The sequence below is a fragment of the Sturnira hondurensis genome, unplaced genomic scaffold (assembly GCF_014824575.4).
Source record: "Sturnira hondurensis isolate 20B ecotype Veracruz unplaced genomic scaffold, ASM1482457v3 Scaffold0000780, whole genome shotgun sequence".
Classification (NCBI taxonomy): domain Eukaryota; kingdom Metazoa; phylum Chordata; class Mammalia; order Chiroptera; family Phyllostomidae; genus Sturnira; species Sturnira hondurensis.
The window spans coordinates 20,310,296-20,334,923 of record NW_028073411.1 but is presented as its reverse complement, the minus strand read 5'-3'; the positions used below and the strand labels follow the sequence as shown (position 1 = coordinate 20,334,923).

The 24,628-nt window shown below is 60.6% G+C and overlaps 1 protein-coding gene across 6 annotated transcripts in view; it reads right to left on the bottom strand.

Moving 5' to 3' along the window:
• Positions 1-18,461, bottom strand: part of PACS2 (phosphofurin acidic cluster sorting protein 2) — a 36,414-nt gene extending 17,953 nt beyond the window's left edge. For 4 of the 6 annotated variants that reach the window (XM_037048389.1, XM_037048417.1, XM_037048423.1 and 1 more), the window contains exons 1-2: positions 18,174-18,460; positions 1,158-1,245 (exon numbers count right to left, since the gene is read on the bottom strand). In XM_037048389.1, the coding sequence (XP_036904284.1) occupies positions 1,158-1,245; positions 18,174-18,292 (207 nt within the window). In that variant the 5' untranslated portion in view covers positions 18,293-18,460. Of the gene's footprint in view, positions 1-1,157; positions 1,246-18,173 lie in introns of all 6 variants that reach the window. The other 2 variants (XM_037048398.1, XM_037048407.1) reach the window with 2 other exon arrangements.
• Between the last annotated feature and the right edge of the window lie 6,167 nt (positions 18,462-24,628).

The window sequence follows — 24,628 nt, the reverse complement described above, 5'->3', positions numbered from 1 at the left end:
CAAATCACTTGTAGAGCACAGGCCCGACCTCTGACCTTCCCCAGAGCACACCCCACACTTGCAAAGGCACTGGTCCCGACACGGCCTGCCAGCCAGGCACCGCGTGGGGCAGGTGGCCCAGGGGTGCTGGGGGCCCAGGGGCCCGGGGCCCGGGGCCCAAGACCTTGGTGCCACAGGCTGAGTCTCAGGAGTGACTGGGTCTGGCCGGGACCATGGAGACGGGCAGTGTGTGTGTGTGTGTTGGGGGGGGGGGGGTGGCTGAGGAGTGAGGCCAGAGTGTGGGTGGGTCAGCGTCAGCAGTGTCAGAGGTCAATGGTGCCGGCTTCAGAGGCAAGACTAGGTCCACCCCACCTCATCCTGAAGACCCGATGAGATCCAGAACCCCCCCTCAGCTGGGGGGTCTGGCATGCAGCCTGCCAGGGCTGGCTTTGATGTGAGCACTGAGGACAGACAGCGTCTTCGGGGAGGAGACAATTTCTGTAGACCTTTACTTAAAAGGGTGACACTGTGGGGATGGTGGCAACTGATGGTGAGTAAGTCGGGTTCAGGCCTCCTCACTTAGGCCCCAGCTCAGCTGAAGGCGAGCGTGGCTGCAGGGCTCCCACAGCTGCAGGCCAGCAGCCTTGTGGTCCCACACAGCAGCCATGGCCAGCCTAGGCAGCCACACCAGCTGCAAGAGGGGGCCCAGCAGCAGAAACCTGGGGCGCAGGGCCTCCGCCTGTGGGGCTGCCCAGGGGTCCTGGCAGCATAGGCGCTGGCTCCCACCGGGGCTCAGCAGCGAGGCCATAGCAGGGCACCCCGCCACAGGAGCCTGTGAGCTGGTGCTGGGGAAAGCAGCAGCCCATTGGGAAGAGGACATAGAACCCAGGGGCCCCAAAAAAGGCCAAAGCCAGGTGCGCAGCCAGGGGGCCTCTTGAAACCGGGTCACTCGCTCATGCCCACAGGGAGCAGGGCCTGCGAACATCAAGGCCCCAGGCAAGTGGTGAGAACACTGAGTCAGGGTGGCGGGTGGCAGGCACAGGGTGTGGGTGCAGGAGGGCCCACCCCCATTGCTACTCCCTGGACACGCTTGGCCCAGCCTCCTGTATGGCTGTGCCCTCACCTGGGCAGCAGGGGGCCTAGCACAGCCTGGGCTGGTGGCCAAGGGAGAGCCTCACCTGCATCTTCACGGCAATCACCACCGAGAGGAGCTCCTTCTCCAGCTCCTGGAAGACCACCAGCTTCTTCAGGGTCAGGCTGCACAACCTGCAAGGACACCGGCTCTGCTCAGCAGTGGCCACCCATCCACACTGCTCAAGCTCCGGGGGCACCCCTGGCGCCCAGGCTGCCACAGCAGACTGGCCATCAAGGCTCCCAGGAGCCCTGGCCCTGGCCCGGACTTGCTGGGGGCCACCTTGGTTCCTGCCTCTGTTGAGCTCCCCTCAGCACCCCAGGCCGTGGCCAGGTGCTCTTCTCCAGAGGGTCCTGGAGGTGGGTCTCCCTCTTGAAGAGGTGGCCGGGCCAAGGTCTGTAGACAGGCAGACAGGAGCAGGTGGGCTGACCAGGCATGCCCCCAGGGACCAGGGTACCAGCACCCACAACCTCCCTGCCCCATGGGCCTGCCCACCTACTTTACCTCCAAGGGGGAGGGACCAAGCAGTGCAATGGGCAGAGACCAGTCCCAGGGACATGAAGTCCAGCACAGGGAAAAGATGTCACCATAACTGCGTGCGGTGTCGGGGGCATGGAAGACACAGGGGGCACTGTGTCTCAGCATGAGACAGCATGAATGCACTGTGGTCGTGGCATCAGGGACAGGGACAAGCAGGTCAACACTGGGAGGGAGACGCGGCCCCCGACAGCAGTTCCGAACACGGGGCCCTGGCAGGCGCACGGCCAGAGTGGGCAGGCGGTGCTGCGGCTCGGCCCATTCGTTGGTTCGCTGCTGTTGCCATGGGTTGGACAGAGCTGAAGGAGCAGACCACAGGGTGCAGGACTCGGGTGGAGTGCACACAAGTGTGGGACAGGGTGAGGGTGCTGCATGTAACGTGTATAAAACCCCGTTTCAGGAATTAGAGAAGCCACAGACCTAACGGCACGCCCGCTGCTGCCCCACAGGCCCAACTAGTGCCTGACTCCAGGGAACCAGGAGGGACAGGGCCTCCCAGCACTCTTCAGCGGGTGTCTCCCAGTCTCCTTCCACACAGCTCGTTTGCGGGGGGGGCTCCAGTGGGCACTGCCCACAGCATGTGGTGGCCGTGGCCAGAGGTACAGTGGCCTCGTCACAGGCACTGAGGGGCCCCTCCCCTCTCCTGTGATCGTGCATACCCACAGATGCCTGGCTACTCCTTCTCTGTGTGCACACAGCACAAAGACACAGAAAAAGGGGGTCTGTTCCTCGTCTAGCCCCAGCCAGTCCAGAGAGAATGCCAGGGGGGCTGCAATGCAGGCGGCCAAATTCGAGATTTGCTTCCTAACTCTTGGCCCCCAAGGGAATCACGAGCAAAGATACCAATGCCCGCAAACCACGACTCCCACTGACTCGGGGCAGCCACTCTGTACCACTCACTGCAGTGCCAGTAGGCCCGTGTGCACTCACGGCCCGCACACCCTCGACAGGCACAGCCCAGCGTTTCCCTCCAGCCGCTGTCTGTCTGCTCTGGCACCTCATCCCAGAAAAGCAGGCCTGGTTTGGTTTCTGAAACACGACTCTGAGTCCAGAAAGCTCACAGAGTCACGGCACCATCTCCGCATCTCCACCACAAAGAATGAAAGGTGTTCTCCACACCAACCTCTGCTCTTTCTGAGAAAGATAGCCCGATGCACAGGAGCCGAGTGTGCTCTCCATACTTGCCCTCCTTTCCCCGAGGGACGTCTGGAGCAGGGTCCCCCTGCAGGACATTGCTGCTGTCCCTAAATTTCCTGCCTCCCCTGGTAGGCTGGCGCCACTGGGTTTGCCAGTCAGAGGCTCGTTCCTGCCTGGAGAAAAGGTGGGCGAGGCCACAAACAGACCTGCCAGTTTCCCTCCTGCCCCTAGCAGCAGCACGGTGTATCCTGTCCCAGGGGGCAACAGGCCTCTGGTTGGTTCCTTTCCCCCTGCTGCAAGGGCAGGACCCAGGCAGCCACACGAAGGCACTGAGGACTGCAGGGGCCCAGCCTCCGGGGACCACGGAGGCTGGCCTGGTTCCACAAGGCAGCACCCACCCACAGCACTGCATTTCTGGCTGTGTCACAGGAATGTGGCTGCACCTTGGGCTGCTGTGCAGTGTGTCCTCACTCCCCATGCTTGAACGCAGCCAAGAGCTCCCCGGGCTCTTGAGCCACATGCCTGATGCCACCTGCCAGCTTCTGCTCAGGCCCTTCACAGCGATACCGAGTTCCCTTCAGAGCCTTTGGGGCTGGCAATGCCAGGCCACAGACATACAGACATGGCCCCTGTCTGCCTGCCTGCCCTGTTGTCCACCCCTCCCAAGGGCCCAGCAGGCTGTTCCAATAACTGCTGCATTGGTCCGCCCCCAAATCCACAGGGACACATTCCAAAGCCCCAGTGGTGCCTGGGACCACGGATAGTACTGAACCCTGTGTGTGCCACAATTTTTCCTGTGCATATGTGCCTACGACGGCTTAATTCATGAATTCAAGATTAACAGCAAGTCCTGGGTGGTGTGGCTCAGTGGGTTGGATGACATCCTGCGAACCAAAGAGTTGCTGGTTCAATTCTCAGTCAGGACACATGCCTGAGACATGCCTCAGTCAGGAGCCGTGCCAGGAGCTTGGCCTGTGGGACCAACAGATTCCCAGTAGGGGGCACACAAGAGGCAACCACACATTAATGTTTCTCTCCCTCTCTTCCCCTGTCTAAAAATATATAAATAAAACTTTTTAAAAAGTGAAAATAAACTCACAAAACGTTCATTTCTGGGAATTTCTGTCTAATCTTTCACACCAAAGATAACTGGAGCAAACATGTTGCACCTTCGCAGACTCTCGGGGCTGTGGGGTCCACGCGTACCTGCACCACTGGGTGGCGGCGGGTGCTGACCCTACATGCTACTGTTGGTGTCCGTGGCACCATGACAAGCACCACAGATGGCGGCTCCCACCGTCTGGGCAGCTCACGGTTTGGGAAGCTCAGCCAAGGTCAGGCCAGCAGGCTGGTCTCCTTGGGTCCTGAGCAGGACCTGCCCCAGCCTGCCCGGCCGACTGCCAGCCCCGTCCTCTGTAGGCTATCCCTGCATGCCCATCTCTCCTCTTTGGGGCTCAACCCCATGGGAAGAGGCTCATGCCGATGGCCTCCTTCTTTTTGCTGGGACTACGGGGTGCATCGGAACCGAGTCACCTTGTTTAAGGCTCCGGCTGCAGTGGGGCCCCATCCAGGGACATGGACGTGGACATTGGGGAGGCTGCTCAGCCCCTCACACTCGCCCACAGGCATGAGAAGAGCATCATCAGGCCTGGGGGCCAGCACATGACTCGGGGTGGCGTTCACTGCAGGAGGCGGTGGGGGATCCGTGGCCACGGGCACTCCCATGGGCCGCGCCTCCTTTCCACACCTTTCACCTGCCTCTGCCGGTGAGCCCAACGGGACCACTGGCTTCCACAGGGCACGTGCCCCCTCCTGGCTGTGGGCTGCTCAAACGGGTTTCTGACAAGGTCTGTACGGTTCAACTGTCCTTTGTGGCACGTGCTCGCAGTGTGGCAACCTCCAGTGCTGTGGTCCCCAGCCTTTCCCTGTGCATCTCCCGTGAGACGGCCGGTCGTCCCCAGGGCACTTGCTCAGGAGCCACCTGGGGCATAAGGCCATCTCTGGGGGGGCACAGCTGCACTGTGCTGCTGCAGCCCTGGGTCCCACAGGCCAAGCTCCTGGCACAGCTCCTCTGCAGACCGGCCTGCTGGTGCAGGGAGTGTGCCCCAGCAGGCACACCAGCTCTCTTTCAGGCTGCCCACCTGTGCCATGCACGCATCGGGCCCAGCTGTGTCCTGTGTGGAGTCATGAGACGGAGCTGCAACGAGGGAGAAGAGAGTCTTCGGGCCACTGGGCCCCTGCCTCTCTCTCCTCATGTGTTCACGTCTGGAGTAAGCTGGCACAGGTCTCCCTGGGGACGCCTGGGACACCCTCTGGGTGGGGCGCAGCTGCCTCTGTGAACAAAGGTATTCCTGCATCTTCAAGTTGTAACCACAGGCTTCTCTGCAGTCCTGGTGTGGATCTCCCACCATCGGCCTCCCCACTGTGGGGACTCTGACTCCTCCATGCTCGCTCACACACTGTCGTCCACTTCAACGATGCCGCCTCTGTGGAAGGCAGTTCTCTTTCTCTCGACCCCCTGACCTTCTGCGTCCTGCTGCGCTGCCCAGGACCTCAGCGGGAATATTCAGTGGCTGCCTTTGCTTTCCTGGGCATCTCGGGGGCCGACAGGACTGCAACAGTGACCCCAGCAAGTGCATGAACAAGCAGCCCACGCAGATGACCGCCCACGCGGGTCTGTGCATTTTTAGCAGGTTCAGGAGGTTCTGTGTCGCTAAGAATGGACGCAGAGCTTCATCACATGCCTTTTCTGGGCAAACCCTGACCTTCCTCTTTCATCGCGTGAATGGGAAAGTCTAAACCACATCCTGACGGTAAGTCAGGGTCGCCCAGGTCCTGGAGTCCGAGTTTCAGGGAAGACGTGCCCATCTGTTGCTGCCCTCTGGCTGTCTACGTGGGCCATGGGCACGCTCAGAGCCTTGTAAAACGTGCGGCTTCACACCTTTCTAACCTCTGGGGCACTTCGTGCACGACAGGGCCTATTTCCCGAAGATCTGGTAAGATTCACCAATAAAACCACCTGGTGCTCCTTGGAAAGAGATTCTAGTGTAACTGGTCTCTTCCCATTTCCTATTTCACTAAGTTGTTACCCAGTAACTCACATTTCCTACAAAATCATTGGACTCACCATGTGTCAGCGTTTGCTGACAATGTCCACAGGGTTCCTTCCGGCTTCACCCCCAGCTTTCCCCAGAGCAACCTCCCTGCTCCCGGAGGCCCCGCCCACACTCAGCACAGCTTCTGGTCTCCACTGGAGCCTGAGACCACCCTGTGCCCCCGACTCACTATCTTTAGGTGACTCGACCTGGAAGCCCCCAGTTGCAGGGGCTGCAGTCTGGGCCTCATGTAGCCCCAGGAGGGTGCGCATGGGGCTGGGTGGGCGCAGCTGCCTGGGAGGGTGGGAGTCCAGGCAGGCGGGGCTCAGGCTGGCCTGGGGATGTGGAGGCCACACCCCACTCTGAGCAGGCAACCAGCACCCTGCCAGGCCAGTGTAGGGCCCACACCACAGGTTTTGGTTTACCTTTCTTCCCCAGGGAGGAGCTGCGACTGATGCAGCCTCCTTTGGGGAACGGTTTGGCAAGGACTAACTGTCTTTTTCCACGGTGGTAAACTGACCCTTTCACTCTAAGACTTAACTGATTGGTGAAGTGTGTGGCTGGCAGCAAGAAGCATGTGCACAGGGTCACGCGGCCATGCCCACCATCTCCAGGACCTTCCCGTCTCCCCAGACTGGACCCCGTCCTCTCTGCTGTCTGTCCCCACGGGTGGGATCCCCAGGGGCCTCATGTGGGTGTGATCACATCCAGCCACCTGTGTCTGGCCCATCCCACTCAGCACGACATCCTCACAGCCCATCCCTGCTGTAGCAGGCGTCCAAATGTCTGTCCCTGACTGCACTCCAGGCCCGCAGGCGCAAGGGGACCAGTGTGCTTTCGGTCCTTCACTTGCTTGCTCACCCACTTTCGAGCTGGGCCGACTCTGGGCAGACAGCAATGCTCCCTCCTCCAAGGACCAAAACGCGGACGTCACCATGAGCAAAGTCAGAGACAGTGCGTGGACACAGAAACACGGCCACAGGCAGACAAAAGCCTGATGTTCTGAGGACAAAGGCTCTTACAGAAGCACAGAGGACAAATGGCCCACAGACCTCGGGGCAGCGCAGAGAGGTGCTGCCCTCACTGCACACCCCCCGCCCCCTGCAGCCACAGGCAGGGCCCCTCCTGTCAAGCTGGAGCCATGACCATCACAGCAGTCCAGTGGGCCCCAAACTCGGGACACCACCACTGACTCTGGACACAACTACTTCTGGCCCCCCAGTGGACGATGACTCGGGACATCGAGTCCCTAAGTCCTCAGGAAATGTCCCCTCCACCGCCACAGTGAAGGTCTGTCCCCAGGGCACCCACACACCCACGGCGCAACAGATGCCCCAAGCCTGTCACCCTGGAGCTCCACCTGCTGTCAGCATCACAGGGTCCAAGCGGGACACTGTCAGACCTGTTCATCTGTCTGGCTGGTGTCCTGGAGCCTGGAACTGCCCATCCCCTTCCTCAGGACGTTTTGGTAAAGTGGATGCAACGTGAAATTGACCTCTGGAGCCATTTCAGCATGTATGGACCAGGAGCGCCCGGTGCGCTCACGTGTCAAGCAGCCGTCACCTCTAGTTCCAGACACTTTGCTCATTGCCCCCCAACCCGGCAGGCAGTCCCTGACCTGCGCGGTCTCCCACACCCTGCTTCCTTCCCCGGGAACACGGCGTCCAGACTTGCCTGTGCTGCGGCGTGTCAGGCCCGCTTCCCCTGCTCAGGCTGAGTGGCACCTGGCTCTGGGCAGGGACGGCGTCCAGAGCTGGTGCTGGAGTGCTCCCTCGCCCACGGGCGCACAGGAGTGAAGCTGTGGTGGACACGTGTGTGTGCACCGGCCCAAGCCCCTGCTCCAGCACTTCGGAAGGGACGACCAGGGGCTGCAGGCTGTCCCCGAGCTGCTGCCACGTCATGTCCCTTCGGCAGTGCCCAGGTGAAGGCGGGCACGGCACTGGGCCCAAGCAGGAGAGTGCTTTACGGGTTTCTGAAAAATGCACCAGCACCCTAGCTGGCCCTGTGAGGAGGATGCTGACCCCCCCACCGTTCCCCTCGGGGAAGGGGGGGCGGATATGAGGCCAGGCCTCTGTGGTCCCAAGTGCACTGGCCGAGTGTCCTGGGGGAGGAAGACCTAAGGACCTTTGTTCCCAGGGCTGCCCACTTGTGCTGTGCCGTGTCTGCCCTGCCAGGAGCTGGGGCTCTGAGGGGGTGGCTGGCCAGGAAGCCCCCCCACCCCGCCTGCCTCCCAGAGAGGGCAGCCCAGGAAGTGGGCTGGGTGGGGCACGTGGGTCTGGGAGCTCCCAGGGCCTGGGGTGCTTCCTTCGACAGCAGTGGTCTGGTCCTCATCCTCGCAGGCGGCCCTGAGGGAAGGGAGGGCTCTGGGCCGGCCACATCCTGAGCGCCCGTCACCTCTCTCACTGGCCTGGGGCAGCTGCCAACTCTCTCTGGCCCAGCTTGGCTTTCTCGGTGTCTGAGCCTTATCTGGACACAGCTGCTTCCTGCTAATCAGGAGAGGAGGTCAGAGGTGCCTTCTCAGGGTCCCTGCCAAGCCAGCCTGGGGGCCGCAGTGGCTCCTGCCGGGGAGAGAGACAGTTAGGGGCTTCATCTCCACCTGGGAAGGCATGGACCCCTTGGAAGGGGTGGGGGTAGCCCCGTGGCTCTGCTCAACAGAGGCCAGGCCTGCCCAGGCCCCCACAGAGCACTGAGTGTCTGCGGGACAGGGCTCCCAGGGCCAGTTCTGACGACACTTCAGACCACAGCAGCCCACACTCTGCCAGACAGGGCAAGACAGTCCACGGGGGCCAGCGCCCATTCTGGTCTGCATTCCCAGGACACCCCGCCCTTGGCCCACACCCTCCGCCTCGGTGACAGAGAAGCCCCCCTGCACCCATTCCCACCCCAGGCTGGCCTGGGTACCCCTCCAGTGCACGGGGGGCCCTACACTGTCCCTGGCAGGTGAGGGCCCCTGCCCCGACCTTTCCCATGAGTGAGGACCCCTGGCCCCAGCGAGGGGCTTTGCTAACAGAGACAGCACAGGCCCCCGTGGGGAAACTGGGTGCAAAAGACAACAGCCAGCCATGGGCGCAGGGGGCAGGGAGGCAGGCTGGGGAGCCCTGAAAGTCCCCCGTCAGGCCACGTGACCCTCTGACAGGGCCTGGACCTCCTGTAGAGAACCAGACTCTGCCCAGAGCCCCCTCCCTGGCTGCTCTACACCTGACAGGCAGGACACAGCCCCAGAGAACTCCTGGCGCCAAATGCCCACCAGAACCTGGGACGTTGGGGCCCCACCCTCCTGGGTTCCCTCCACTCCCTTCATTGAGCCTCTCTGACGTCTCTGTCATCCTGGCTCTGCCGAGGAACCAGGGATGGCATGGATGAGGGGATGGCCGTTTCACTCTTGTACCAGCAGACGCAGACTGCTCCTCCTGGCTGGCACCCCCACAGCACGCAAACCCTGACCCATACCTCATCCATCTGCCCCGCTCCCTACCTCCAGAGAAACTATCGGGTCCAGAGAAGCTGTGCATGTGGTCCCAGTGTCGGGGTCCACGGGCACCCTGCCTCTGTCCCAGCAGCTGGCTGTTCAAGAGCCCTGGACCTGGGCCCCTGACTGCTGGGCCTTCTCTGACTGTGTGTACCACATAGCCCAGGGCCAAGGGCAGGCCTCTGCTCAGCCACAACACTGCTCTCAGGCCACTCCAGACAAGGGTTGTGCATGACAGAGCTGCCCCTTGAGGGACAGGGTCACACTGAGATGAGGTCAGCAGCCACTTCCCATCACACCCACGAGCACAGTGGTCACCTGTTGGGGCCCCCGCTTTCCCGCCCTGAAGCTGGGATCACGGCCTGGGGCAGCCCATGCTGTTGGGTGGCTGAGCAGCTGGTTTGGGACCCTGCCTCAGCCTGTCCCCTGGGCCTCAGAGACGTCATTGTGGCTGGAGCCTCCTCTCCCTCGGCCAAGTGGCCAAGCTGACACGGGGGGGGGGGGGGGGGGGGGGGGGGGNGGGCGTGGGGGGGGGGGCGGGGGGGCGCACCTCCCTCTGCTCATGCCTGGGGGTTTGACAGCAGAGGCTCATGCCCTGCTGGGCAATGACCCATCCTGGACCCACAGGCTCACCTGGGACGAGGGGCACACCAGGTCCTGACAGTCAGAGCAGCAGGTCTGTGCAGGTGACGCTGCAGGTGAGCGTCTGGCTGTGCCCCAAACCCGGGACGCCCGGAACTGGCCCAGCCCTTTCGTGCCAGCCCTGGGAGCCGCCTAGGCCTGAGGGGACAGGAGGCTCATGCTCCCTGACGTGCTGCACTGCAGGGGCAGGGCCCAGGACTGAGCACCCCAGACTCCCCTAGAGCTGCTGGGGGCCCACATCACCCCCAAACATGGGCCAGGCCAGTCCTCAGGCCGGTGCTGACTGGTCAGAGCAGCAGGCACTGTGGGCAGAGAGCCGGCCGGCCCTGGTTCCCAGGCTCCCATCCATACAGAGAAGGAGACAGCTGCCAGGGAGCAAGTCTCAAATGACAAAGTGAGTGCCCAGCTGGGCACAGGACACAGGGCGCGAGGGAGACCTGCAGGGGGTCTGCATGGACTGCAAGGGGCGGGGCCACCCCAAGGCCCCTACAACCCACAGGTGCGCCTCCCCGCCCTCCCACAGTCCCTGCTCTGAGCCACCTCCTGCACAAACCCAACACCTGGCAGCCTGGAGGAGAGGCCTGTGGGCCAGGGAGGAAACAGCTGTCCCAAGCCCCATCCAGTGCAAAGGTGACGGGCAGGTCCTGAACGAGGTCACCTCCACAGCAGCTAAGTCATCTGCCACCCTCGGCAACTCCGGGTCCCATTGACCTCTCAGCCCCCAGCTGGGTTGTCACATGCAGCGTGGGTCTGCAGGCGCCTCCCTCACCGAGAAAGGCCTATCCTCACTCTGTGCAAACATCTTGGTGCCCCTGGCAGTGCCAGGGACCCTCCCGGAGGGTCTGCTCACCCACCCTTCTTCTCACCTCTAACAAGGTGGCTTCTGGGGCACTCCCCCTAGTGGCTGCTGCTGCTCTCACAGGACAGTCTGCTTTGTGGCCACCCGCCTACCCCTCATGCAGCCCAACACGCCCACTGACAGTGGCACTGATACAGAACATGTCCTGAGTCTGGGAGGCAATGGCTGGAGGTGGCAGCTGTCCCCGGACCCCCGTGGGCCTCTGCAGTGGTGGCACGAGGATGGAATGCCAGCCCATCCAGGGCCAAAGTGCAGCGTGGGGGTGGGGCTGTATTCTAGAACCAGCCACCACCCCCACCCTGGGAACTGATGTCCAGGAGGAGAGGAGGAGGACGCAGTGTTCACCCTCTCAGTCCAGCCAGGCCAGGCTGAGGGAGCAGGGGCCCCGCTGCAGGAGGGGCCCGCCCACGCACTCCCCCTAGGCGGGCCCTGGGTGACCCCGGCACAGCCTGCTCCCAACTTGGGCTCCCAGGGAGCATCCGGGCCTTTGACGGCCGGCCAGAGCCAGCAATACCCTGGAATCAGCAGGCTGGCCCCACCCCGTCCTCCCTGGCTTGAGCAGGGAGGTGGGGGGCTGACGCAGAAGACAGTTCCCAGCCCAGACCCCAGTGGCCATAGCCTCATGTCCCCGGCAGGGACATGCAGCAAGGTACCTCCCTCCACTGGGTCACAGGCACCACTTAGCAGGGTCAGGTGAAGAAATCCAGACGCCCATCACCAGGAGCACCAGGTAGGGAAAGGTGCACCTGCTTGCAGCATCTCCCGCCACCCACTCTGCCCGTTTACCAGGCCCTACCCACCCTGCCTACCGTGCAGGGGACCCACAGCCACAGCCTTGAACTCCACAGGTGGAAACCAGGAGGCTGCTGGGGCACAGCACTTGCCCTGTGGGCGCTGCCTCCCCCGGGGCAGACAAGGGTCTGCATTGACCAGAGATGCTTAGAAACACAAAGTGCAATCACCAGAGACTCAGTCCACCTGGACCAGGGACACTCCCACCAGGGCAGGGGAGCCTGGCCGTAAGTTCTGCAGGCACTGCCTGTAGGGTGGCCTTGCAAAGCCGCTGTGCCACAGCATGCCGGGGGCCACCCAGGCACACACGTGCCCCCCCCCTTGCTCAGGGAGTCACTTCGGGGACAGGGCAGGCCACTCCCCAAAGAGGACGCCCACCTGGGAAGAGGAGATGGTCACAGCGGGAGTCCGTGGAGCCCACCTGTGCCCCCCCACACACACACAACGGGGTTAGGGTTAGCAGCAGTGGGCAGGCAGCAGCAGTCAGGCCGGGCCTCCTGAGACACCAGCCCACAGGCCCCGCTCCCCACAGCCAGCTTCCCCCGCCTCTCCTCCAGCAGAGCCCCAACCCCTCCAGGCTGCAGACCCCACACCAGCCACTCGCTGCTGCACACAGCCAGCTCAGCCGCAGCACAGGCACCCTTCCGCCACACCAAATAGGTGTGCGACTTTCCCCAGACTTTCCCAAACTCGGATGAGACCCACACCCTGCAGCAGGGCTTCCCACACTGGCCGGGCAAAGGGAGGGGGACAGAGCAGGGAGGGTCTGGGAGCTGGCTACCGCTACAGGGACACACAGACCATGCCCGCTGCGAAGCGCCACGCCCTGCCGGTGTTCTGGAAGTGGGGAGACAGAGAGCAGGAGCAGATGCACGGCTGAGGAAAGCGTGACCAAGAACTTCCCAGAACTAATGCAAGCCACCAACACAGTCCCGAGTCCACCACGCCGACGCGGGAGTAAGAGGAAGGTGCACACTGACACAGCCGAGAGGACGTCTCAGGGCCACAGAGGTGCGAGGACAGAATTTCCAATGAGCCTGGCGCTTATTTTCAACAACAAAAACCAAGAGGAAAGTCAGGGAGGTGCGCCCTCCTTGCAGAGGGGACCGGCCCCCTGGGGCCACAGGGAGTGTCACACCCCGGGAGCGAGGCTGGGCACCTCTGTGCGGAAAGAGCAGGTAGTTGTCAGCAGGTCCTCACTGAAGAGACCCTAAAGATGCACTGTCACACGGCAGAAAATGTGACTCCAGCCTGGAGACGACAGAGAAATGAAGAAGAACTTGGAGAGTTCTGAGTTCATCCTGGTACCAGCAGCACAGAGAAGCGAAAGAAGACAACTGAAACCCACGACACAAAAGCTTGGAAACCGGAAGGGACTGGTCACGTGACAAGCCCCATGGTTCCCCCCCCCGCCCCCGCCCCGGGAAGAGAGTGATGGCACAGCTAACTGTACAACACAACAGAACGGCAATCACCGTTTACATAGTTGCCACCGGATAGAAGCAGTGGGTGGCTGTAAACTAACAGGAAAAGGAGCAAGAAAAAAATCGATGCACAACGAGGCAGGACAAAGGGAAACAAAGGTGAAACCTGCAGGACAGTAATGAGCACAGAGAGACAACAACAGACTGGGACCCAACCACCATCACCGTGACAGACGGACGCCAGTGGACTGAATGCTCCAGGTGAAAGCCGGAAGCTCGTCAGACTGCGCACAAACAAACTCCATGTTCACGGCTGAAGTGGCTGAAGACACACCTTGATGTGTGCGGACACAGGTTGGTGGGGCCAGCAGAAGCCGATGCTCCAGAGGGAACTCGCAGAGCTGTGTGACCATCCCGTCCACGTCTACACAGAAAGCATCACCAGGTCCAGAGCCACAGGCCCTCGAAGCCCACACCACCAGGGAGGGAGTATGAGTCCAAACCTGCGTGTCCGTGACAACTGCGACTCCTATGACACAGCCGGGAGAGAAGCAGGTGACGCCACCCCAGAGAGCCGGTCTGCACACGAAGGAAGGGGCGTGGAGCATGCAGAGCAGAGCGCCACAGGCTGGGATGGCCAGCAAGGCCCCGTGCTGGTCAGCCCAAGCGGCTCGAGCCCCCTGCAGAGCGAGGCCCCAGCACTTTGAGGACCCGGTGTCATGCTGACCTCCATCTCTGACCATGACACACTGAGTGATAAACGAATGATGGAAAACAGAGAAGCGATGAATTCAACAATGGAAAATTAACTGGAAAAAATCCATACATGGATATTATAGAACTTTGAAATATCCTATTATGCTGAAGAAATAATGGAAAAAAATTTTAGTATTTTTAACTGATTGATACTACATATAAAAGCATGTAGAATGCAGCTAAATCGTAACGTACCTTGCAGCTGTAAATGCTTTGTGCCAGAGAAGGAGGAAAAGTAATGAGCTGTGTAAGAAACTAGAACAAGAACGGCACAGCAAACCCTCCGTAGGAGTGGGAGGGCATAGAGAAAAGAACGAGTTTCATTCTAATGAGCTGAGGAGCCTCAGTGCGGCCGGTCAGACTGTCTCCCTGCAGGAAGAGTGGACGCAGGAGTTACAGGGGACAGCAGCCAGGCCCTGCAGGCAGTTAAGAAGTACAAGAATACAATGAACAGCTTTATGCCAATAAACTTGAAAATCTAGTCAAAATGGACAAATTCCCAGAAAAATGTATTTCCAAAACTAACCCAAAGGGGCAAAGAACCTGTTCTTCATCCAAGGAAACTGAATCAGGAGGCAAACTCCCCGCAAAGCGACTGCAGGTCAGGTGGGTTATTTCTACGCACTCACAAAGCAAACAACGCCAATCTCACACAAGTGCCGCCACAGTGCAGCACAGGCCACGCCATCCTCAGCGTGCTCTACAAGGTGTCCTGGCACCAAAACCTGATATGCGCAGCGGAGGGCGGAGTCACAGACCGACGCACACAGCCTGAGCCTGTGGGCGTGTGTGCACGGTCCTACTGTGCATCTGTGGGCAGAGGATTCGTTTACCACCTGGCAATCCATTTACGTGTTTTTTCCGTACTCAGCAATTAAAAGAGAAGCCCTGCCAGGAATTCAGTTGGTTAGAGCATCGTCCTGATGGGCCAAGGTTAATGGGTTCACTTCCTGGTCAGGGCACATACAAGAAGCAACCCATGAAGGCATAAATGGGTAGAACAGCCCTGGCTGGTGGGGCTCAATGGATTGAGTGCCAGCCTGCAAACCAAAAGGTTGCTGGTTCAATTCCTAGTCAGGGCACATGCCTGGGTTGCAGGCCAGGTCTCCAGTAGGGGTCATGTGAGAGGCAGCCACACACTGATGCTTTCCCCATCTCCCTCCCTCTCCCTCTCTCCAAAAATAAATAAGTAATTTTTTAAAAAGAAGTGGGTGGAACAGCAGATCAGTGTTTCTCTCTCCTTTCCTGTCTGTCTCTAGAATATAAAGACATAATTTAAAAAAAAAACAGATTACATTCAGTATCTTCTCACAGTAAGTGCAGAATGAATCCCTACGGAGCGGCCATTGCACCACCACCAGAATCACTGACAGTGACAAGAGGATGACAGTGCCACCCCTTCAGAAAACGGGACATTGCTCATGATGCTGACAGCTGCCCACCTCCCCGGTGGCCAGTCACTGCCAAAGAGAAGTGAGCAGACACTGCCCCACACTCTGCACACGCACGGTCACAGGGGCTTCAAACACAGGAGCCCTGACCAGGAACAACCCGGATGCCCACCACCAGGAGCAGTGCAGCCCGTGGTGAGAAAAGGAGGGCCCCTGGGCTGCAGTCTGGAGGGGCCAGGCCACGCCCAGGTGCTGCCTGCCAGCCTGCGAACCTGAAGCCCAGGATGCAGGGGACCTGCTGGGGTGCTAAGCCGAGAGGCAACCTTCCTAAAACACCAGGCACATAGCTGTCAAAATCCACACTTCCCCCTGAAGATCCTTCTGTGTGTGTAAACCAAATATCCGTGCCCCTCAAATGGACCAAGGGGTGAACAAGGAGGTGGCAGAGCATGCAGGAACAAGAGCTGTGAACAGATGCCCAACCTCAGACACTAACAACTTGTGAACCTCAACAGCGGGAAGTGCAAGCGTCTGTCTGAAGTGCCCCAGACCCTTCAGGAAGTCCGGACAGGAGGGGACAGGTGGCCCTCTTGGGATCCCAGCAGTGGGGCCTGGCAGCGGGAGGCAGCAGAAAGCTCAGGGTCGACGGGGAGGAGCGCTGCGCCCCCAGGAGGAAATCCGTGAAACAGTGCCTGCCTGCCACCCTGAGAGGGAAGAGCAGGAGAGAGATGAGGCCAGTGACACTGGGGAGCACCACGGGCTGCACAGAGCCAGGAACCCACTCGTCCTGAGGGGGGGCCCAGCACATTCAGGCAAAACAGGGTTGCTGCCCCCAAAGATGCTACTGAGATTCAAGTGGGGGAAAGGAGAAAGCAAACCGGCAGAAGAAAGAAAGAGGAATTTCGCTGATGAGGAAGTACAAATCAGAGAGATTCGAGTGAAAACCACAATACCATTTCACACCTACCAGACTGGCAAAAATGAAAAGTCAGGCAGTGCTGGCAAGAGTGCCGGAGGGGGCCGGAGCAGGCACAGTGCTCTGGGAAGCTGCCTCCCAGAGTAACACTGGGCACAGCCCCCAAACCTCACTGCCTGCATGTGCTCACCACAGGTCCACCTGCCCACACCTGGAAACAAGCCAAAAGACCAGGACAGGGGAGAGATGCACCCCACTATGGAACGGGGTCACCATGAGAAGCGGCCGACAACAGCACAGATGCCACTCAGAGACTTAAGAGATTGGGCAAAACTGAGAACAGAGAAAAGGTGACCCCCTTCAAGAAGTCCCTGCAGAGCACCACCAGCCTGGCAAGGACTCATGCTCCAGAGAAACAGGGGGCCGAACCACATCCCAGGACAGGGAGGGGGCCTTGGCAGGCTCCGGTCTGAGTGGCAGCTCCCAGACAGCCTGTGCTGTCCAGCCCAGGCCCCTGCCTCCTGCCCCACTGGATCCCAGCACAAACACAAGCACAAACACCGAGTGGGCTTCCTGCAGGGCCCACGCGGGGCTGACCCCTCCCAAACCCCTGCTCCCAGCTAACACGCTGTGGACTTCCCTAGAGTCCGAGAGCTGCTGGAGAGGCACGGCACCATCAGGCTGCACGCCGAATGTGACTGTGGGCACATGGCCAGGAGGGGCAAGCAGGGACGAGGGGAGCTCTGATAGAGTGCAGCCACGTGCAAGGTCCAGGGGGTGCTGGTGACAGCGCAGAGGGGACAGGAGAAGCCTGGGGGAAAGGGTCCAAAGATGACCCCCTGGTTGTGGGACTAGGCACTGGGGCAACTGCCAAGACAGGAAAGAGAGGAGGCCAGGCTGGGGGAGAAGCTCCTGAGCATGGCTCTGAGGCCCACTCTGACCACTCAGCACAGCTTCGGCCCTGTGCTCCTGCATCCTCCACGCCTCACTCAGAGCCACCTGTTGCAGGAGCTGAGGTAGACTGCACGGCCCCTCAGGGCACACCAGCCACTTCGGAGCTGGAGCTCCTGACGTTCCATCCAGCCGGTCTCCCCAGGGAGGGCTCTTTCCTGTAGCCCACAGGCAGGTCTCCCCAGGGAGGGCTCTTCCCTGTAGCCCACCGGCATCCCCTGCGAAGGCTGCGCACCCCAAGGACCAGGCCCTGGAGCGAGGGCGTTTCTCCCCCTCAGCCTGGCGCTTCCGCAGCAGGGACCTCGGAGGGGGAAGAAGCCAGCAGGAGGAATAGGGAAGTCAGGAGTGTGAGCGCAGTGGGGCTGGTGGGCCTGTAGAGAAGCCTCCACCAGCTGTTACCACGGCTACAGGGCTTCCCCAAGTGGGAGGCGAGTGTCTTTTTACAATGGCACAATTGACAGCATGATGCAAAAAGTAGTGTTGACGTACAAGCAGGTATCTCTAAATTTGCAGGCGCGGTGCAAACGGGAAAGGGCCCTGAGACTAGAAGCCCCAGTCCCCAGGGCTACCTCCAAGGATGTGCTGGGTGAAAGAGAACAGTCACGATCCCAGGTCTGTTTGTCCTCTGGACAGTGTGCCCTGAGGGTCAATCCCAGGACACTCTGACTTCCGTGTGGCTGGATGCAAAAGAAACTCTGTGGTGCCGGGCGGAGAGAGAAGGGACCCTAGGTGCACTCCACCAGCAACACATCAATAGGAGGACGCGAGAACGCTGTCTGCGAGCCAACCAGGTGAGAGCCCGGGAGACCAGGACCTGGGGCACCCTCCGGCTCAGGGATTCCTCGCAAGGAATGCTTGTGCGTGCCCAAGGAGGGACGCAAACGCTGCGGCCCCAGGTGCAAGGTCCCGGGTGGAATCCCAGAAAGCGGGTCCGGGTAGAGGGCCCGGATGGCTGGTCTCTGTGGACGGCCTCGGGTGGGGGTCCCAGCTGGGGAACCTAGAGAGAGATCCCGGGTGGCCGGTCGCGAGTGGGGGCCCCGGGTGGCCCGCAGGTGCGCGCGGGAACAAAGCGGCCGGCCGGGCGGCGGCGTACCTGGGCACGCAGCTGGGACTGGAGCCGTCCACCTCCCAGGTAGCGAACAGGTTCATGGGCACCGGCGTGTTGAGCGCCGCAGGCGGGCCGGTCAGGCCCAGACGGCCCCGCTCGGCCATGGCGCCGGCCCCCCGCTCCTCGGTGGCCTGGGGCTGCGGCCGGGCCGCGGACGCGCGGCAGCGGCGGGCGGCGGGCGGGCCGGGCGCGCGGAGGGCGGCGGCGCGGTCACATGGCGGCCAGGCAGCTGGGACTGCCGGGCGGGCGGCGGACAGGCCCGCGGGCGGCGACGAAGCTGCTGCCGCCCCGCCCCGCCCCGCCCCGCGCGCGCCCGCCGGAGCGTCCGCGCCGCGCGTCCCCCAGACTCCGACCGCGCCGCCGCCGCCCATTGGCTGAACAGGAGCGCGCTCACCACCTCCGGCCCAATTACCGCCCGCGGAGCACTCGCCGGAAGTGAGGTTGGCGCACTGTCTTCCCTCGGGCGCCGCGCCAGACATTCCCTCCCACAGCGCGCGGGAGCGCGCGCAGGCCCTTGCTCACAGGCTCCGCCCCGTGCGTCCCGCCCCCCGGGGGGGGCGGAGGGGAGGGGTCCGGCGGGAGCCAAGTCTGCCTGCCCAGCAAGTCCACGAAGTGCGCTACCCTGTCCACGCGTCCAGCGACTTCCCAGGAGCACTCATTGTCCCTACGCACCAACCCTGGCTTCTTGCGCGTCCTCGGAGTCTCCCCGGCCCTCGCGCACTCCTGGTGTCGCCTGGTGCCCTTTTGTCCCCTACGGTTCCCTGTGTCTCCCGAAGGAACCCCCTAGATCACCGGGCCCCTGCGCCCCTCTTGTCCCCCGCAGGGCCTGGCGGACGGCCTGGGGACGCCATGCAGCTGCGGAGCGAGGCGCAGGAGGGGTTTCTGCTTGGGGGGCCCAGGGGAGACCCTCAAGCTCAGGGCGTGGGGTTGAAATCCCCTCTGGCATTCCTCTTTCTTCCCAAGTCTCCTTATTGTCCTGCAACATCCTTTCTGCCTTTTTAACACTAAACAATAGAGAACAAATGTCTGGGGCAAGAGTGGCTTCTAACCGAGGCTCACAGTGAAGCTGGGGACCCAGGTTGGTAGTAGGCAATGGACAGAGCTGTCCACTGGGCCCACAGGGCGGGGAGGGGGGGAAAGGCCCTAGGAAAGGACATCTGGGTTTGGAGGCCAAGGAGTCCCTTTCCCCCATCCTTTTGGCGGTGGTTCTGGTCAGTCACCAGATGCTGAGATTTAGGAAAAGCTTTGCTGGCACCTCTTCTGTTTCTTTATATCCACGATGTGACACAGATGCTTTCCTCTCCTGTTCCCGTATCCTGTTGTCTAGAAGCAGTTTTACTGAAACAAGTCAAATCGACTTCCTTCCACTGCCTCCAGGTTCACACCCCAGAGCTCCTGGGAGCCCTTTCTCCTGCAAAGGATCCCTTCCGGCCCCCAGCTGTAACTTGGTATCTGGATCGAAAACAGCTGCGTCTGCTTAGAGCCGCTTTGGAGAGAACAAGAGAGTCTGTGTTCCCCACGTGTTGGGTGGTGCAACCAACCGCACCGGGGCCCTTCCCGCTCAGCCAGCTGACTGGGTGTTGGCTTACACTGCACATTGCTGCTCCTGCCAGTAGCACCTGTGGGTCTCATACCTACAAGATGGGGGTGTTCAGAGGGCAGGACACAGTCCCTGGTGAGGACAGACACCCACTGACTTCAGCCTTTGGCATGTAGCACTGCAGGACAGTGTTAGGTGGTCAGATGAATGGGCCGCCTGACCTTGTGTCTGTTTGCACCAGCATCTCACCCAGGCAGCGAGTACAGTGGGGGGGAGGGGGGGTGAAATGAGAAAAAGTAGGGTGACTAAGCCCAGCACACAGAGGCTCTACCCCAGCTGCCGGCCAGCCACAGTGCAGCCGAGCCCTTCCTCCACACCAGGCAACCTTGTGAGCCCTTCCTGGGCATGACAGCCTGTCCCATTCCCATTTGACAGTTGGAGAAACTGAGGCACGGGAGATTATGCAGTTGCTAAGGAGAGGAGCTAGGGTGGGAGCCCACACAGTCTGGCCCCAAATGGCCTCCCCACCCTAAGCCACTGCTATGGTGAAAATGCTTACAGTGTTATGCAAGGCAGGGACTCAGATGCAAAGACATGCCGTGCACACTGTGCCCATGACTCTGTGCTCATTTGTTTTCCAGGTGGGGCCATGTAGATACCGGAATGTCAGTGGGGGTGAGATTGAGGTCTCCTGCTTTTCCAGGCTTCTGCAGTGGACAGACACTGTTTGGGTGACCAAAGTTACTTTCTTTGGCCAGAACCTTGTATTTGCATTGTCCCCCTCTGTACTTGAAAATGACTCTTCATCTTCCTCCAGGGGACTGTGGTCCCGGGCGATACTGTGACAGTGAGGAGGATGCCCCTCCCAGTGAGCCTGGCATTGGGTGACACACACTCCCAAATGTGTGGCTTGCACCTGCTTTTTCTGATAGCTGTTTCTTTAAAGCAAGAACTTGCTCCAAGAGGAACCTCTCTGGACAAGACGGGTGGCTGAGTGTGGTTGGGTTGGACGCCAGAGGAGAATGTCATCCAGAGCCCTGGGATTCGAGGAGGGAACCCTGAAAACCTTTATGAGAATCTGACTGTGTGCCACCTGCCTGCCTCATTGCTAAACAAATTAAAGCTTCAGCCCTGGCTGGTGTGGCTTAGTGGATTGACCACTGGCCTGGGAGCCAAAGGGTCGCCAAGTTCAGTTCCCAGTCAGGGCACAGGCCTGGGTTGTGGGCCAGGTCCCAGTAGGGGGCATGTGAGAGGCAACCACACATTGATGTTTCTCTCCCTCCATTTCTCTCTCCCTTCCCATCTCGAAAAATAAAATCTTTAAAAAAATGGATGAATTAAAGCCTTGGGTTTCCCAGGGGTGCAATAGGACTCTGGCTATATTGAAGCCCCAGCTTCTTGGGCACTATGTCCAGGCTCGCAGCCCCTTTTCTGAGGTCCCAACCATTGTCACTGGGGGTCCCTCCATTGGCAGGTAGGGGCTCTGGCAACTCACTGGTCTCTTCAGCCTGAGTTAAGATGATACACCCAGGCATGGGGGCGTGCTATGGCACCAGGCAGGTCTGGCCCCTGCAGGCAAGAAGTGGGCCCTGGGATCACAAGGCCCATTCCAGGGTGCAGGGATGGCAGCAGCATCTTTGCACACAGCAGGCTCATGCACACAGAGAGGGCTGCCAACTCGGGCCCTCTGCCGCGCCCACATGGGGAGGCTTGTGTGCTCCTGTGCACGGTCGCCACTCTCTGCAGGTTCAAGTTGGCGGGGGTAGTGGCCAGGGCCTCCTGTAGAGCCCAGATGCCTGTCAGCTGGCTGGACCCTTCAGTCTCCTCCAGCCCACTGCAGCCCACAGCACTATGCAGCCCACTCTTCCTTTTTGGAGCGGGTGGAGGAAGCTGCCCTGGACAGAGAAGTCCCTGTCTGGTCCATACTCCTGGAAGATGGACATAGCTTCAGAAATCCCTGGATGAGGCCTGTGTCACATCCACCCCCATGGGGCTGAGCCGCCGTCACTGAGGAAGGGACAGAAATGCCCTGCACAGTGTGTCAGAGGCAGTGCCAGGGCAACAGTCTTCCAGGAGAGGGACAGCTGTGGCCAGGAACCCCGGCACAGCCCAGGCACGCGGGGAACAACTGGAGCACGAGGCTCCGGTGTGTGGGAGACGCCCCCCATGCCTGCTCACCCTGACAAGCGCCTGTGCTGCAGGAGTCACAGCCGTCTGGCGCCTCCCCTGGTTGCCCGCTAAGTGGCTGGTGTGCAACAGACGCCCTCTCACCACAGCTGCTGGTGTGCAGGAGGAAGTTCTCTTAGGAGCCGCCGGATGAAACAGCCCAGGTGACCCGCATAGAGCTGAGTCTGCAGTCCGCATACTCAGTCCTTTGTTCCTTTAGTAAACGGCAGTGCAGCTGGTTTCAATTTCTGGGAACCCAGGAAAGAAAAATGGGACCAGGTCTAGCCCTCATGGACCCACATCCTCCTGGGGAGACTGCTGGGATGGGCCAACCAGTACACACACTGGGCTTCCAGACAACAGGAGCACAGACCGAGTGTGGTCGCCAAGACAGAGAAAAGATGGCCAAGCTGAGGACTGGGGACAGCGAGAAGCCAGTGACAGGAAAGGGCCATGATGGACCCGGAGCCCCGGGATGCCGGTATGCTCAGCTGGTGCTCTGGGGGGTAAAATACCCCGCAAGAGTCCGGGCTGGGTCTGCCCTCAGCCAGATGTGCACTGATCTCCGTGTTGCCCTGTGGTCTCGGAGCCCGAGCCAGCACGCTGTCCCAGAGTTGCTGGTTGGGAGGGCCCTGGGAGGCTGCTGGGAGCGGCAGCAGTCTTCCAGGGTGCCTGCCCCCTTTGCCCCAGCTGGGCAGGATTGCCACAGAGAGAGGCACCCAGGCAAGGGGCAGCAACTCCTGGAAACGGGCCAGCACCTGCTGGAGGCGAGGGAATGAGCCGTGAAGGGCATCAGGTCCTGGAAACGCACAAGCAGGCTCAGGGGGGATGTGAGGAGGAAGAAGATAACACAGACACCAAGACTGAGCAGATTTCAAAACACAGCACCAAAGAGAATGTCCTCTGGAGACATTTCTTTTGTGTAAAGAAACAAAAGTTTGTCCAGTGTGCTGGACGGATTGAAAGAAGCATGTCAGGGGCCACTGAAGACAGAATGGCTGAAGCGGAAGACCAGCCTGGAGGATGGACCAGGGTGCGGCACTAACAGAAAGCATGAGAGAGGTCAAAACTGCGGAGGCTGGCGCTCATTGTTCTGGAACGAAAGAACTGAGACCACTGGTGAAGCCACTTCACCAAGGGGGAGCCTTTGCGTTGTTCGGCTTCAGGGCAGAGCGTCCGAGCAGGTGAGCAGAGTGGACAGCGAACGCGGAGGTCCTGCAGCTGGAACTGGCCCGCTCTGCAGGCGTGCAGCCAGTGGGAATGAGGACCAGGAAGATGGAGGAGGGTGGAGAGGCAAGTGGGGCAGAGCCCAGAGGCGCAGACTGGGTCCCAGCTCTTAATCTACACTGGCCTTGGCTCCCCACAGCGGGGAGAGACAGTCTGCTCCCAGAGCAGGAGGAGGCAGGCCTGGACAGAGAGGCGTGTGGGGCACGTTTGGGAGGAAGAGCCAGCGGACACCAGGCAGGATGGCGAGGCCCCTGAGGGTGGAGGGTGCAGAGGGTGTGCTGTGCACTGTGAGTGAGGACTGGAAGATGAGATGTGAGAGGGGGCCTCAGGGCGAGGCAGGCTGCACCCCAGAGGCCAGTGATGCTACTGCCAAGGGGCACACTGATGACGTGATGTTGATGGAGAGAGTAGTCTGTTGGGAAAGTGCTTCTAGGAGACAGGTGGCACCACCCATCAGGGTGAGTGTCACCCTGAGTGCACCAGGGCAGTGAGGGCCCTGGAAGAAGGGCTCCTCCTCACAGCTGCAACTTGCCCAGGGGCCCTGGCCAGCACAGGAGGCTAGCCCACCTGGAAACCCATGGACAAGGGAGCCCGTGCTTTCTGAGGTCCCACCAGGTAGCGGCAGTGGTCCCTGCACCTCTGTTGAACGAATGAGGGAGACATGGCAAAGGCGGCACCAAGCGGGAGGCGTGGTGCCCTCCCCTGCACCCCCAGCAGGCAGCAAGTCCCCTGCAAGGGGAGAGTCTGCCCAGAACAGCAAAGAAAGCAGAGCACTGGGACACACGTGGCAGTGAGAAGGTGTCCCAGTCCTGCTCAGGGTCCCTCCGCCCCTTTGCCCACACCTGACCCACAGTCTTCATTGAAGTGCCGATCTGGAACAGTCCACGACTCCTCGGATGTTCCTGGGAACCTGAATGTGAGCGGGTGGCCAGGGTGCACTTGCAGAAGAATGAGGAAGGAGCGTGTTCACTGTCAGGACAGCAGGATGGTGTCCCGGGTGCAGGTCGACGGGACAAGGGAAGGGCAAGCAGCAGAGGACATCACCACCATTAGGGAAAGGATGGGTGACTGGAAAATGGTATTGGGACGATGGATGAGACTTCTTTTATTTTTTATTTCACTTTTTAAAATATTTATTTTTTTACAGAGAGGGGAAGGGAGGGAGGAAGAGAGGGAAATATCAGTGTGTGGTTGCCTCTCCTGCACCCCCTAATGGGGACCTGGCCCACAACCCAGGCATGTGCCCTGACTGGAAATTGAACCAGTGACCCTTTGGTTCATAGGCCAGCGCTCAATCCACCGAGCCATGCAGCCAGGGCAGGACGAAACTTAAAAACAAAAAACAAAAAAAAAAAACTTTCCCTGGCTGGCATAGCTCAGTGGATTGAGCACGTGCCTGTGAACCAGACAATCGCGGTTCGATTCCCAGTCAGGGCACATGCTTGGGTTGCAGGCCAGTTCCCATCAGGAGCCAGTTCCCAGCAGGGGATGCATGAGAAGCAACCAT